The sequence below is a fragment of the Rhinolophus sinicus genome, linkage group LG09, assembly GCF_036562045.2.
Source record: "Rhinolophus sinicus isolate RSC01 linkage group LG09, ASM3656204v1, whole genome shotgun sequence".
In the NCBI taxonomy this organism is placed as follows: domain Eukaryota; kingdom Metazoa; phylum Chordata; class Mammalia; order Chiroptera; family Rhinolophidae; genus Rhinolophus; species Rhinolophus sinicus.
Window position 1 is genome coordinate 83683825 of NC_133758.1, and position 14140 is coordinate 83697964.

The 14140-nt window shown below is 36.7% G+C and overlaps 1 protein-coding gene across 5 annotated transcripts in view; it reads left to right on the plus strand.

Moving 5' to 3' along the window:
* ANKIB1 (ankyrin repeat and IBR domain containing 1) overlaps positions 1–14140 on the plus strand; it is a 116849-nt gene that overhangs the window by 60723 nt on the left and 41986 nt on the right. For all 5 annotated transcript variants that reach the window (XM_019716684.2, XM_019716708.2, XM_019716702.2 and 2 more), the window contains 3 exons: positions 7496–7613; positions 12806–13014; positions 13361–13449. In XM_019716684.2, coding sequence (XP_019572243.2) covers positions 7496–7613; positions 12806–13014; positions 13361–13449 — 416 coding nt within the window. The remainder of the gene's footprint in view (positions 1–7495; positions 7614–12805; positions 13015–13360; positions 13450–14140) is intronic.

Here is a 14140-nt window from a genome sequence, read left to right on the forward strand (position 1 = left end):
TGGAAGGAAGAAGGAAGAAGGAGTGACTAATTTATGGGTATGGGGTTTTCTTTTGGGATGATGAGAATGTTTTGGAACTAGATACAGGTAGTAGTTGTGCAACACTGTGAATATACTAGAGGCCACTGAATTGTACACTTTAAAATAGTTAATTTTAAGTTATGTGAGTTTTAGAACAATATTAAAATCAATGCTTTTTTAAACTCATTTTCTTACCTTCAAATTAAATTCTGACCAACTTTTGGATTATTCTGCCTGTGGTAGTAGTTTTGCATGGCCTGCTATGTGATTGTATTAAGCTACAATTAGGTACTTTTTAAAATTTATATTCCCGAGGTGAGGTGTTTATTTTAGTTAAGTTTTTGACTTCAGTTAATATTCTTGACAGTATGTATAATATTATATCTGAATTTTTTCTTGACACATTTTAACTTAGTCGTTTTCTCCAGGTGATTAAAGTCCACTTCTTCATTCCATCATTCAACAAAACACTGATTGACTGCTCTGCCAGACACTGACTTAGGAGCTTAGAGGCACAGTGAAGAACAAAGATAAGCCCCTACCTTCTAGGTGCTTCCTCTCTCTCCTGGAGAGAGAGACACACAAATAAGTTTAAAAAATAAAGAGCACAATTTTCTAAGAATGGTAACTGCTATAAAGAAATAAAAACAAGTAATGTGTTAGAATGATGGCTGTGAGCAGTATGTTCAATTTATTCAAACCTTCAAAGAAAGAACAGAGAAACTAGTAGAGGGCAGGCTCTGCAAAGTGGACTGGCTACGTGGAGGGAAACTGAGCAATGTGCTGCTATGAAAGCCATCTAAAGAACTCCTCCCCCTTCTGCACCCTCTCCCCAGCCTGTAACGTAGGAAGGCTCCAGCTCTTTTTCTGGTGGAGACCCATATACTGGGCTTTGCCTTAGCTGGCCACCCCAGTTAGCATAAGGTTTAACCTACTCTGGAGGAGCAGCTGCCTTCCTCTTAGCTCAAAGTACAATCAAGGTAGCCTAGGTCTTGATCTCCAGGCTAGAACCACTGAATAAAGAGAGAAGAAGCTGAAAGGAAGGGGATGATCTGAGAATCCTAAAGGCCTTCTCTAGCTGTTCTTGTCCCTCCTCTCTCCCAGGCGAAGCTCAAGCATGGATCAGCTAATGCGAGATCCATATTAAGAGGGATTGAAAATATCCTCTTTTCCCTGAGAGTCTTTCTTCTAAAATTTTAGCAGTTACCAATATATTTGGTTAATAAGTACTTTTTTTTTTCATTTTGTAGTAGTGAACATGTTTTACCTATGTAATTTGGGGAAAGCTATTTTCATTGTGGAGGGGGGGAATAAGAACAGATACTTCTTTCATAACTCCTCTGTCATAGTCTTTTCTCCAACAGTTTTCTTTGAAAATACTGTCACTTTATACATGGTATCAAAGTAGTGCAGTTTGTATGTTGGGCTGTTTCTTTAGTGGTATTTTGGTAACAGTAGCATGTGCTGATGCAAAAGAGGTACTTTCATTCTGGCTGTCTCTTTTTAAATGAGTTTCCTTTTTCTTTGTATCAGTGCTGACTGCTTTGAAGGTTATTGCTGCTTTGTATTTAGTCTGAAAATAGAAGCAGTTTATCTTTGCAACAGGAAAGAGAAAGGCACCTTCATTTTAGTCCTTCCTGCAGAAGAGAAGGCTAGTGCCCACTTGGGAATGAGCAATGCATTGAAATGCTTTCCATGACCTAATTATAGTTCCATTGCAGAGGCTCGGAGTGAATATGGTAACGGGTCCATGAAGGCAGTATGTCTTTCTCCTTCAAGAACTTTATTTCTTCCAGTGTAACCTATTTAGGTTTAAAACTGCATTAAAAAATTAATCTATGCAGATTATTTTGTATTATTCCTTTCTTAATGTATATGAAGTCAAATCTTATTTTGCTCAACATAAATGAGATAGAATGATCACTAATCTGAAAAAAGAACATTTGGGAAATACTACTAGGAAATACACAGTTACACCACTGGGAATATCAGGAAATATTCACTCTCATTCCTGATTCAGGAGAGATACCTGGAGTCCCAAGTTTGAACTTGGAGCACATTTTCTAGAAGCAATTTTATATGTAGTATATAACTTCTACACTAGAGTGAGTACTACAAATTTAATCATTAAAGGACTTGTTAGTTTTTTTAAAGGGAAAGTGTGGTTCGTAAATGAGCTTAAAAGCAAACTGTACATGATGATTTGGGGGGCTTTGTAAACTATAGTTTGGATTAAATTGCAGGGTTTTTCTTTCTTGTAGTTAATGTTATCCCTGTATAGAATAGGTTAAATTTTCATTTCTTTTCCTAGTTAAGTTCATTTGATACCTGTATATGTAGAGATTCATGGCAGTATAGCTGAATGCATACATAGGTGTGGTAGGCTGTTGATGCAATGTGATGTGAAATGTATTTAGTGTAAGTCTTCACCACCATTTTTGAAAGGAATAGCACTGCAGACTGATTGAATGTGTGCTCCACCAATGTTGAAAGCTCTTTAACATCCCCAGTGATTTTTCTTTTATTTTTAATTAATTTTTTTCTGCAAAACATGTTTTTTATAAAAAGAAGCAGAACGAAAATTTAAAATGTCCATTACTACCACTTATAAATAATCCTTGTAACATTGACCAAGATCACCTTCCATTTTTTATCACTGGGATGATGTTGTATATTTTACATCTTATTGTTTTTTTTTCTTAATACTTTTTGGTATTTACAAACTCATCGTGGAAATCATTTTGAATGACTGCTGACTGTTTTAATCTGTAGATGTCCTATAACTTCCTTAATGTACATTTGGGTGACTTGTATTTTATCACTTTTATAACGAACATTGCACGTTACCAATTTTGTCCACATTTATGATTATACCTTAGGATAGATTCCTACAAGTGAAATTACTGGGTCAAAAGATGAATGTTTTAAAGACTTGTGATTCATGCTTAATTGTTAAACGATATACTGATTTTTATTTTACCCACAGTATATCAGAGGGCCATCTCACTGCAACCATACCAATATTGAGTATTGTCTTCTTTTTTAACCTTGGCCACTTTGCTAGATATTAAAAGTAATACAATTTTTATGTTTAAATCTTGGCAATATTTATGCAGTCAAGTCTGTCAATCTTTTCTGTCATTAATACTCTCCTTATGTATATGGATTCCTGCCGGAAGACATCTAAAGATCAAGAAACTTATCAAGTCAACTGAGTAATTATCCCTGGTGAATAAGTCCCAGTCATATGGGATTAACTAAGAAATAATGAAATGGTTTCAATCATACCAAAAAAAAAAAAAAAAAGCAATAAATAAAGATAATATCTAATTCTAAAACATCTGTAAATCAACTGCAGTGGATGAGGTTTGCTAACTGCCCACAGAGCACAGAGCTCTGGAGACTGTGACAGATACTACCAGTGGACATCTTCAGTGGTTGTTATTCTGATAAGTACTTGGTAATTTCTACTGATTTTTTTTTCTTTTTTAAATTTATCTTTTTTATTAGTTTCAGGTGTACAAAGCAACATAATAGTTAGACATTTAAACCCACATGAAGTGATAACCCACCCCCCAAGCTACTACCCCTCTGACATCTTATATAGCTATTACAAGAACATCGACTAACTTTCCTATGTTGTACTCCACATCCCATGACTATGTATACGTATATATTTAGTTATAGTTGACATTCAGTATTATTCTACTTCAGCTCTTAAGATGTATAGACATCTACACAGTCTATGATGTGATCCCCCTGATAAGTCCAGTGCCCGTATGGCACGTGATCTTTACAACATTGTTGATTATATTCCCCATGCTCTATAAACTATCCATTTGTATTTCTTATTGCCTTCACCTTTTTCACCCTGTCCCCAACCCCATTCCCATCTATCACCCTGATAGATCTAGGACCTATCTGGCACCATACCTGGTTATTACAATATTATTGACTATATTCCTTATTCTATACCCTGCATCCCCATGACTACTGTATAACACCCAATTTGTACTTCTTAATCCCTTCTCCTTTCACCCATCCTTAGCCCCCATCCATCTTAAAGAAGTCCCTCTAAGATTCCTTGTAATACTGGTTCTGGTGATGAACTCCTTCAGCATTTTCTTGTCTGGGAAGCTCCTTACCTGTCCTTCAATACTAAATGACAGCCTTGCTGGGTAAAACCATCTTGGTTGTATGTCGTTGCTTTTCATCACTTGGAATATTTCCTGCCACTCCCTTCTTGCCTCAAAAGTTTCTGTTGAGAAATCAGCTGACAGTCTTATGGGGGCTCTCTTGTAGGTAACTAACTGCTTTTCTCTTGCTGCTTTTAAGATTCTGTCTTTGTTTTTAGTCTTTGGCATTTTAATTATGATGTGTCTTGGTGTTGGCCTCTTTGCGTTTATCTTGTTTGGGACTCTCTGTGCTTCCTGGGCTTGTATGTCCATTTCCTTCACCAGGTTAAGGAAGTTTTCTATCATTATATCTTCAAATAGGTTTTCAGTTCCTTGTTCTCGCTCTTCTCCTTCTGGTACACCTATAATGCAATGTTGGTATGCTTGATATTGTCCCGGAGACGCCCTAAAACACTCCTCAATTTTTTGGATTCTTTTTTCTTTCTGCTGTTCTAGTTGGGTGTTTTCTGCCACCTTATCTTCTACATTGCTGGTTGGATCCTCTGCTTCATCTAATCTACTGTTGATTTTCTGTAATATATTCTTCGTTTCCATTATTGTAACCTTTATTTCTGATTGGTTCTTTTTTATGGTTTCCATCTCCATTGCTGTGCTTCCTGCCTCTCTGTTGAAGTTCTCCCTGAGATCATTGAGCATTCTCATAACCAGTATTTGGAACTCTGCTTATCTCCATTTCGCTTCATTCTTTTTCTGGAGCTTTGTTCTGTTCTTTCATTTGGGACATGTTCTTTGTTTCCCCATTTTGGCTGCCTCCCTGTGTTTGTTTCTATGTATTAGGTAGACCTGCTATGTCTTCCGGTCTTAGTAGAATGGCCTTATGTAGTAGGTGTGTGGTGGGATTCAGTGGTGCAGTCTTTCTGGTCACCTGAGCCACACGCTCCAGGTATATCCCTTGTATGGGTTGTGTGTGCCTATCTCTTGTAGTTGAGCCTTGGTTGATAATTGCACATCAATAGGAGGGCTGACCCTCAGGCTCACTGGTTGTGAGGACTGGCCTTGACTAAGGTGGAAGACTTGTTGTGCAGGGGCTGATCCTATGGAGCAGGGTCTGCTTCAGCAGGACTCTGGTGCCTGCCAATCCGCCCCTTGGGTGTGTCATACTTGGAAGTGGCTGAGTGATGCTTCAGCTCGTTTTGAAGCTGGCCATTGGGGGCGCCAGCCCCAGGACCACGTTGGAGGTGATTCCTTGTAGGTCTACTTCAGCCACAGCCCATGCCCCACCTGGGGCCACCTAGCGGGAGCCAGAAAGAAATCTGCAGATGGCTGCCGCCCTTGCCGTTCTTGGATGTGCCTTGAGAGGCCAAGCCTAGAACCAAGGCCAGTGCCACTAGTGCCATGCTTAGGGCTGCTCAGCCAGAGGTACCCAATATGCTCAAGCCAGATGCTGCTTGTCTGGGTTCCGCAAACCTTTGAGAAACCCTAGGAAAGTCTGCAGCTTGAGCCAAGGCAGGCGATCTGCATGAAAAAGCCACTGAAAGCAGCCTGGGTGTGCCCGAAAGTTGGGTGGAGCCAGGTCTCAAATCGCCAGGGCATGGCGAACTAACAGCGGAGATTCAGATATGGCGGCCGCCTGTGTTCGTGTTCGTGCGCCAGGTAAGGGGAGGGCTCAACAAAGAAACAATGGCCTCCACCAGTTCCTCCATCCAGGAGAAAGCCATCTTTCCAGCTCCCCATCCCAAGCCAGACAACTCAGTTCCCCACAATATGTCCCTGCCACTTTTCCAGCTGCTGCCCCAGGGCTGGAGCTCAGAGTATTTCCGTTGGTGGGTAAGTCTGTGCGGGGTCCCTTTAGGAGAAGCGCCTGGGAGTGCAGCTGTACTCAGTCTCACTCAGTCACAATCTCCACTGGTTTTAACAAGCAAAGCTTATGAGGCCTTCTCTCCCCAGCACTGGAACCCTGGGCTGGGACCTCTCACTCCTCTGGGGGATGGTGGGGACTCCCACAGCCAAAATATCCCCCCCAATCTTTAATGGTCACACGCAGGTGTGGGGCTAGCCCATTGCGCGTCTCTGACCTTCCTACCAATCTAAAGGTGGCTTCTTCTGCAAGTCCTTGGTTGAAAGACTTCATTTCAGCCTGATTTTCGGCGATTCTCAATAATGATTGTTTTGTAGATTAGTTGTAATTTTGATATGGTTGTGAGAGAAGGTAAACGCAGCATTTACCTACTGTGTCATCTTGGTTGTCTCAATTTCTACTGATCTTTAAGCTACGGCCTTTAGTTCTATGTGTACAGTAAGCTGGTTATATCTATTTAAAGTATTGAAATAGATAGGTGTATCAATATTAATAATGAAAATGCAGTACTGAATAAAAATAAAGAAAAACAGATTGCCTAGTGATATATATACATGATTTTGTGCCATAATAGTATGACAGCTGTAAATCAAATTCATAGTACCGATTGCCACAGGCAAGAATGAGGAAGATTAGGGAAATATAATGGGAAAACATGTCACAAATCATAAGGTTTTGCTTCTCTTGTTTCATTTTGTTTTAGAAAGGACTTGAAACAATTAAGACAAAAAATGTTATCGATAATTGTTTCTGAATAATGAGACACGTGATTTTATTCTTTATATGTTTTCTGTTAAAAGCCAAAAAAAAAAAAAAAGATAAAGGATACCAAAAGAACAAAAAACCTGGATAATACATCACCTATATGAAGAAAACTAAGGAGCATTAATGCACACTTGAATAAATATATTGAAATAATATCTTTATGAGTGAGAAGTCTGAATAGAATGGCATCGTCACTTCTCTCCAAAGTAATTAATAGGTATTATATAATCCCACTAGCAATCCAAATTGGATCTTAATAAAGTGCAAATGTTTGGTAGTTCAGTGATTAAAACTGCCTAAATGAACACATGTATCATACACAATTGATTTGCAAAAAGGCTGTATAAAAATACTTGAGAACTTTAATCATGATTATTGCTCAGTGGGATTATAGGGGTTTTTTTCCTAATACTTTTTCTGTATTAAAAAATTTCAAAACTGTAAAGTAAGATGGTCTTGTCATAACAGTATGATACTTTTATTTTAAAATGATATGGTGCATGAGCCCTGGTATCCACTTTCCAGCTTAAAAAAAAGACTTGTGAAAGAGTAGTTTGAAATCCATGCTAGTGCAGCATACAGAGCCTTTTGAACTTGAATAACCAAACTGAAACTGAAAGATTAAAATGATAATCATATAATATATTTGTTCATAGGCATTTAAACTTCCTAAGAGTATAATACCCAATTTAACTTTGTGTTTTTCTTTTCAAAGCCATATGAAGGATTAAGGCCTCAGGATCTTCGTAGATTGAAGGATATGCTTATTGTGGAAACTGCAGACATGCTTCAGGCTCCACTCTTTACTGCTGAAGCTTTACTTCGAGCTCATGGTAATAAAAGAAATGTAATGCTTGTGATAACATGGGTGCCTTTTGAAACTTCAGTTAGAAAATGGCTATTTTATTATTTTAATATAAAACAAAGTAGTTTGTTAAACAAGCCTAAGTTGTTTTTTGTGCAGTGGTTACTACAGTACTCAGTATCTTCATAGCATTGTGTATTTTGAAATATAAACTGGCTATTAAATCATAGAGGAGAAATACAAAGTTTCTGTTTAAAAATCAAGATACTGAATCAACTTACAGATTGTCTAATTTTGGAAATGTGTCTTATTCAAGCAAGATTGAGAGTTATAACCCATAGTCGTAGACCTGGTTTTAACATTGTTGTTACTGAAGTCAACTAAATACTTAACAATTGTGGTATTAGTATTGTCAGTTTATTTTATGTAAAAGCTGTGTCTCACCATGAAATGCACAAAGTGAAATTGTAGAGTCAACAAAAGAATATACTGTCCCTCTTAAGATTCGGTTTTTAGTTTTTGTTTTGTTTTTTATTTTGTTTTGTTTTGCTTTGCTTTGTTTTGAGAACATTACTAACTTCACTAAGGAAAAGTACTCAGCTTGTTTTAAGTTCTCTGATACTTAAGACAGCCATACTGCGAGTTGTCACATGCTGAGTTGGACACTGTCATTGCACCCTTGATATTTGATGTTTTGGCTGGTGTCAAAGACAAGTTTTCTCTGATTTAAAAATTATTTTTTAAAAAGAGAGGTAAATAGCTATTCTAATCCAGTCAATTTGAGGCTTACCTGTCTATTTTAATTATAAATCTTTAGCTCATCTATACTAAAATAGAATGTCAGCTTCCACAATTTTTGATACAGTCTTTTGATCACAAGAAAATTAAAAATTTCATATTTCATCGTCTCTTGATCACCACTCTGAATAATTTGGTATATAACCCTCCAGAATTGGTACCTTCAATATTGATATTTCCCAGGGTTCTATACTGTGACACTCTTCCACTTTATGTACTAGTGACTCTTAAATTTTAATGTTAATAAGAGTTTCCTGGGAAACTAACCAGAAATTCCTAGGACTACTTCCAGAGAGTCTGTCTAGGTGAGGGTGAGGCAAAAAAAGTTTGTTGCAAACCAGCTTATTGAGTAGACCACTTTCTAAGAAACACTGCTGTGTGCATGTTTATCTAATGAAACCAATGGTTTCAAACACCACCTGAATGATAAAGAGTGTGTCTACAACCTGACTTTAATAAAGTTTTTGAGGCTGTATTTCTAAATGCCTATTTAACATTTTCTCCTCAATCTAAGGATGTCGAGCCTGAACTCTTCATTTCTCCCACTGTCTTCATACATGGGGCACCAACATTCATCTAATTACCCTGGCCATTCAACCAGAGTAAACATGTATTAATCATGTAATAGTCCAAAGTGTTCCTGGTTATGGTTCGGAGTGGGACAGGGGCTCTGCTCCGCACGGTTATTCAAGGGCCCTAACTGACTGAGACTCTGCCATCTTAAAGTGGTTTCTGAGGTTGCCCTGGGGATTCTCTCCATTCCAGCCAATCAGTCAGAAAGCGGAAAGAGCATGGAGAAAAAAATGTGGGAAGTTTTTGAGCCAGGCCTGGACATGGCATATATCATCACTCCTGCAAATTCAGACACATAGCCACAGTTAACTGCAAGTAACAGTTGTACACTGCAGCATTTTTGTATACTACAGCCATTTCTAACACAGGTATCTACATTCAGCTAGAATATATAAATATTACAACTCTGATGTTAAAATATTATGTAGGATCTAAGGTTAACTTTACCAGTAATTTCACTGTAATTAAAAGAACATTTTCATCTCTATTTGTTTACACATTATATCAAGTATTATTAAATGATCAACTTCATTTTTTACTCCGTTGATATTTTTTTGAGTTACTTCTTTCACATAATGGGTCAATTCTAATATCTAATTGAATTTTCGTACTTGGCATCTGTCCTAACTTTTTTGATAGCTTACTTAAGAGGTCTATAATTCATTCCCCCATTAAGGCATAAAATAGAGGCTAATGCAGGTTTTTCAAACTTACATCTCTTCTATATTGTTTGCATGATATCAGTGACATTTCATAATTAAATAAGCTGTACCGAGATAAATGATGTTAGTGAATCACACAGACAGTGCACAGAGCTACAATTTACACTAATTGCTCTCAAAACCAGGACAGACTCTGTTTCAGAGCTATTAAACTGAACCATTTGGAAGGTTTATAGATTGTATCCTTGGTAACATTCATTCAACTTTATACAAGAAAAGGATTTCAGTATTGTATTATGTATTGTCAAATTTAGTCCCAAAGTAATGAAGTTGATGTTGATTAAGCAAAAGACAGAAATGTTTGGCAGTATTTACTAAATAGTAATTGAATTTTAAGGGAGGACTCTGTAAGAATACAAAGGTCATTCTCTGAGTATTTCCTCAGTAATAAAAGTAACTTGTATAATTGAATACCTGATGAGAAAATAAATAAAATTTACGAAATATGAGACCAAGGGTAATTTGTCTTGTGCTTAGAGTAAATTTGTATTGAAGTATTTTTTTAAGCTCCTTTGGAGGCTCATCGTCTTCTATAGGTAATTAAACATTTTTGGTCCACATCTTCTCTTCCTAGGAAATGATGTCTTCTCCCAAGGCTTCCTCTGGACTAGACCTCTTTTTCTGTCCTCCATACCCTTATGTATCAATGCTTATTTGAAAGCACCTCTAAGGACATCTCAAAATCACCTTAAGCTCATCATGTCTAAAACTAAAATTAGTTCTTTCACGTATACCTGGTTCTCTAGTATTCCCCATTTACATAAATAGCAGCAGGGTAACCTGGGACACCAACTTTGACATTTCATCTCCTTCAGACCCTATATCCTATTGTCACCAAGTGGTCGATTTCACCTCCCAAATTGTAAACTTCTCCCTTTCTCTTCATCTCACTACAACCACGCACCTAGCCCTAGCTGCCGTCATCTCTCACTTATACTACCCAGTAGCTTCCTATCTGGTCAGCCTTGCCCTCCAACTCTTGCCCTAACCAATTTCTTCATTTGTTTGTTTGTTTTTCCATACTGTAGTGAGATTGATCTTTTCAAATGTAATTGTGAAAACCCGTCCTTCCTAACCCCACACCCAACTTTTCACTGACTTCCTGTTACTCCTCAGCTGATGATAGAACTGTTAACTAAATAAAGTCCTGCATGGCCGAGCCCCTATTTCTTCAGCCTCGTCTCACACAGTGCTTCCCCTCTGGTCACCATGCTTCAGCTACACTGACCTTTTCACTTTCACGAGGATGCCACCTTCCCTCCTGCCACAGGCCTTTGAATACGCTGTGTACCATCTGTTGAGAATGTTTTCTCCACTCCCTTTTACCTGGTTAAGTCCCACTCACCCTTCAGATGGACGCTCCAGGTCATTTAACCAGAGTCTGCTTCTCTGACCTCCCTGACTGGGATTCTCTGCCTCTTCTTCACGTTGCTTCTGACACTGATGATTTTTTTAAATGTATTGGTTTTACTTACTGTCTTTCTCCTTATTAGACCATAAATTCCAGGAAGGCAAGAGCTGTGCCTGGTTTTTCCTCCCGTTGTTTCCCTACTGCCTGACATAGTGCATGGCACATAAAAGGCATTCAGAATTATTTGCTAAATGAATGGTGATAGAATCCAAGCACAAATTGAGCTGAAAAATATTTGTAGTCGATAAGACTAAATGTAACATGTTTAATCTGAGTATATGAATTATAGCAGCTCTTTTTTTCCTTTATGAGAAAGTGACATAATGGAGACTTTTGAAAAACAATCCTACTTTTCTAAGAAAAGTGATTTTAACTTTTAAAGTAAGTAGTGACCTATCAAAGCAGTGAGGTCCATTTAGCAACATTTCCTGCACTGGACTCCTCATAGGCGTTTTTTTTTTTTCAGTTGTTGGATATTTCTTCCTCTTTGTAATCTGATCCCTATTTCTAATCTTATTTTCCATCTGCCCAAACCATCACATGCTATACTGTAACTTTAGAGAACTGCTCCTGTCTCTCCATTATACTTCTGTGCCTTTGCACATATGGTTTACACAGCTGGAAATAACACTCCTTCTGTCTTCATTGGATGTCTGAGTAGTAATTATCCTGTTACATCACCAAATACATTGACTTAACGTGACTGAAAAAGTCTTGTTTAGTAAATTTCCACAGCTATTTGTATTTGAGCTGTAAAATTGTATAGAATGAGTCTACACTGAATCATTAACTGTGCTGCTCTGGACCCGATCCTCTAGTGGGAAGAACACAGGCTTTGGAGTTTCCAAAATTGGTTTCAAATCCCTCGCTATCTGTCTGAGGCTGGGCAGGTTATATAACTTCCCTATGTCTTGGTTTCTTCACCTAAATAATGATTGAAAAGTTTTTTGGGAAGAATAAATGAAATACTATGTATAAAACACCTAGCAAAATAATTGGTTATACATATTAGTTTATTGTTTTAAAGGGTTAGATTTTTATGGCTCTGGACTTTATAATAACATACTTCACTTGGCTATTTTAAAAGTGTTAGTTAGAAGTAATAGAAGATCATCTTTTTCAGTTAAGCCATATTGGAGCTCACTTAATACAGAATTTATACATAATACACTAAAGCTTTATAACCATAATCCCTTCAGAAGTTCCTTTTGCTTTAAAACTGTTTATCAAATGAGTTTTAGAACTTGCTGGGCATTTTGATTTGTTTATCGTGAGCCATGTAATCATTTTACAACTTGACAGCAGTGAGGCCAATTGCAAACTAACATATTTTTGAAAGAGTAAAGAATAAAACAGCTAAATGAAACTATGCCAATAAATATTTAGTAAATTCTGAAAGTGATGAGCCACCTCCTTTGTTTATTAGTAGAAATGACTGGAAATTTGGACCATATTGTTAGATTTGTACCATATGGTTAGATATAGACATGGTTGTAAGCCATGGTATATTATAAAAGTTTGAATTCTGTTTAAAAACATTAATGGCTATAACATACCAGAATATTCATTTGCAATTATTGCTTTGATATAAAATAATTTTTCTTTCTTCTATGACGTAGATCTCTTCATCTTCACTTTCTTTCATGAAGAAATACGGTATTTTAAAAAACAATATTTTCTGTTTTTTGAGAGATATCTATTCCATTTTTCTTAAAGACTGGGACAGGGAGAAATTACTTGAAGCTTGGATGTCCAACCCGGAGAACTGCTGCCAACGATCAGGTGTTCAAATGCCAACTCCACCACCAAGTGGGTATAATGCCTGGGACACGCTCCCTTCTCCGAGAACTCCAAGGACTACACGCTCTTCCGTCACCTCTCCAGATGAAATAAGTTTATCTCCTGGGGATTTGGACACCAGTTTGGTAAGGTTTGGTATTCACTATACTTCCATAGTTTTGTACGTACCTTTTTAATTATTTAATATTGTTTCATGGAACCTCTAGTCATATTCTTAGATTCAATTACAAGAATATTGCTTTGAAATGGGCAATTTGATCTTGACCTGAATAGATTATAACGATTTGTTTCTTGTACTTCCTTTTCCAAATGCATAGTTGCTGATTAATTTAATACGTAAATTTGGAATTTAAGAGTTTGACTTTTTATAATTACTATGCTAATATTTTTACCTTAAACTGAAAAAATGCATGTATTGTCCTCTCTCCAAAGTATGAGTTTGATTAAATCATTGCTCTCCTTCATCTCCAGTGTGACATTTGTATGTGTACTATTTCTGTATTTGAAGACCCGGTGGATATGCCCTGTGGACATGACTTCTGTAGAGGATGTTGGGAGTCGTGAGTATATATATGCAGCTTAGTATTTCTTATTGTATGATAGCACTCTGATTTGGTAATAAAATTATTTGCTTTCAATATTTAATGATATGGATTACTATATTAATTTCAGAATTATACTGAAATGTATTACACTTTAGTCCTAAGGAAGAATTTTATTTTTCATATTTTAACATTTTCCCATCTATTAACTTAGTAAAATTATTTAATTTAACACTTAGTGTTATTTAGCTTAAGGTAAGGTACTGTAGGGAACAAAGTAAGTATATGTAAATACACTTGCTTAACTTACATCTCATGTAAATTTCAAGCCTACCCCTAAATATCAACAATCAGTTTCTTATATCCCAAGAATTTTTAAGCTTCTGTTTTTATGCCTTGTCTGAATTTTTTGTGACAAGCAAATAGCCTTGAAAATCTGTAAGAAGAATATGGGTGTTTAAAATTCCTTTTTAATGAATTCAGTTAGATATTTCTGCTAGGCATGGTTGAGTATGTATTACAAGTGGAAAATTTATTTTGCTTCTCATATTTATCTCTATTCTCCTTACCATTATCTTTCCAAGACTTATATTTTCCTACCATCCATTAATTTTGCCCTAATGTTATACTTCTCAAGGGAGGTTTATAAAGAAAATGGAGGTGATCAATAAATAAACAATAAATGCAATATCATGTTTTCTCTGGAGAT